The sequence below is a fragment of the Penaeus monodon genome, chromosome 34, assembly GCF_015228065.2.
Source record: "Penaeus monodon isolate SGIC_2016 chromosome 34, NSTDA_Pmon_1, whole genome shotgun sequence".
Lineage (NCBI taxonomy): Eukaryota > Metazoa > Arthropoda > Malacostraca > Decapoda > Penaeidae > Penaeus > Penaeus monodon.
In genome coordinates, this window is record NC_051419.1 from 11154303 (window position 1) to 11154561 (window position 259).

Below are 259 nucleotides of genomic sequence, written 5' to 3' on the forward strand. Positions count from 1 at the left end.
ACGTACCCCCTGCTTTTACATACTAATGAGAAGTGTCTCCTTTCCCAAGGTCTGGGCACAGAAGGAAAATACTCCAGCAAGAATAAAATCATGGTGAGTCTCTTTTAGTGCTAGGGTCTAGACGAGCAGCTTTTTTTGCGCTAACATTCCGCTGACTTCTTTTAGTTTCCCCGACATTGATAATAACCAGTGTTTATTTTTTTTTCGTATTAATTTCTACTTCTTGGTGTGTTTGTTTCTGGGGGGTTTCGGTTTTTTT

General features: G+C 39.8%; 1 protein-coding gene across 1 annotated transcript in view; it reads left to right on the forward strand.

The window, feature by feature from the left end:
* The window catches only part of LOC119594580 (aquaporin-3-like), a gene marked incomplete in the record, with an annotated part of 105156 nt that overhangs the window by 98266 nt on the left and 6631 nt on the right, over positions 1–259 (forward strand). Inside the window, 1 exon segment of the mRNA XM_037943617.1 lies at positions 50–93. Coding sequence (XP_037799545.1) covers positions 50–93 — 44 coding nt within the window.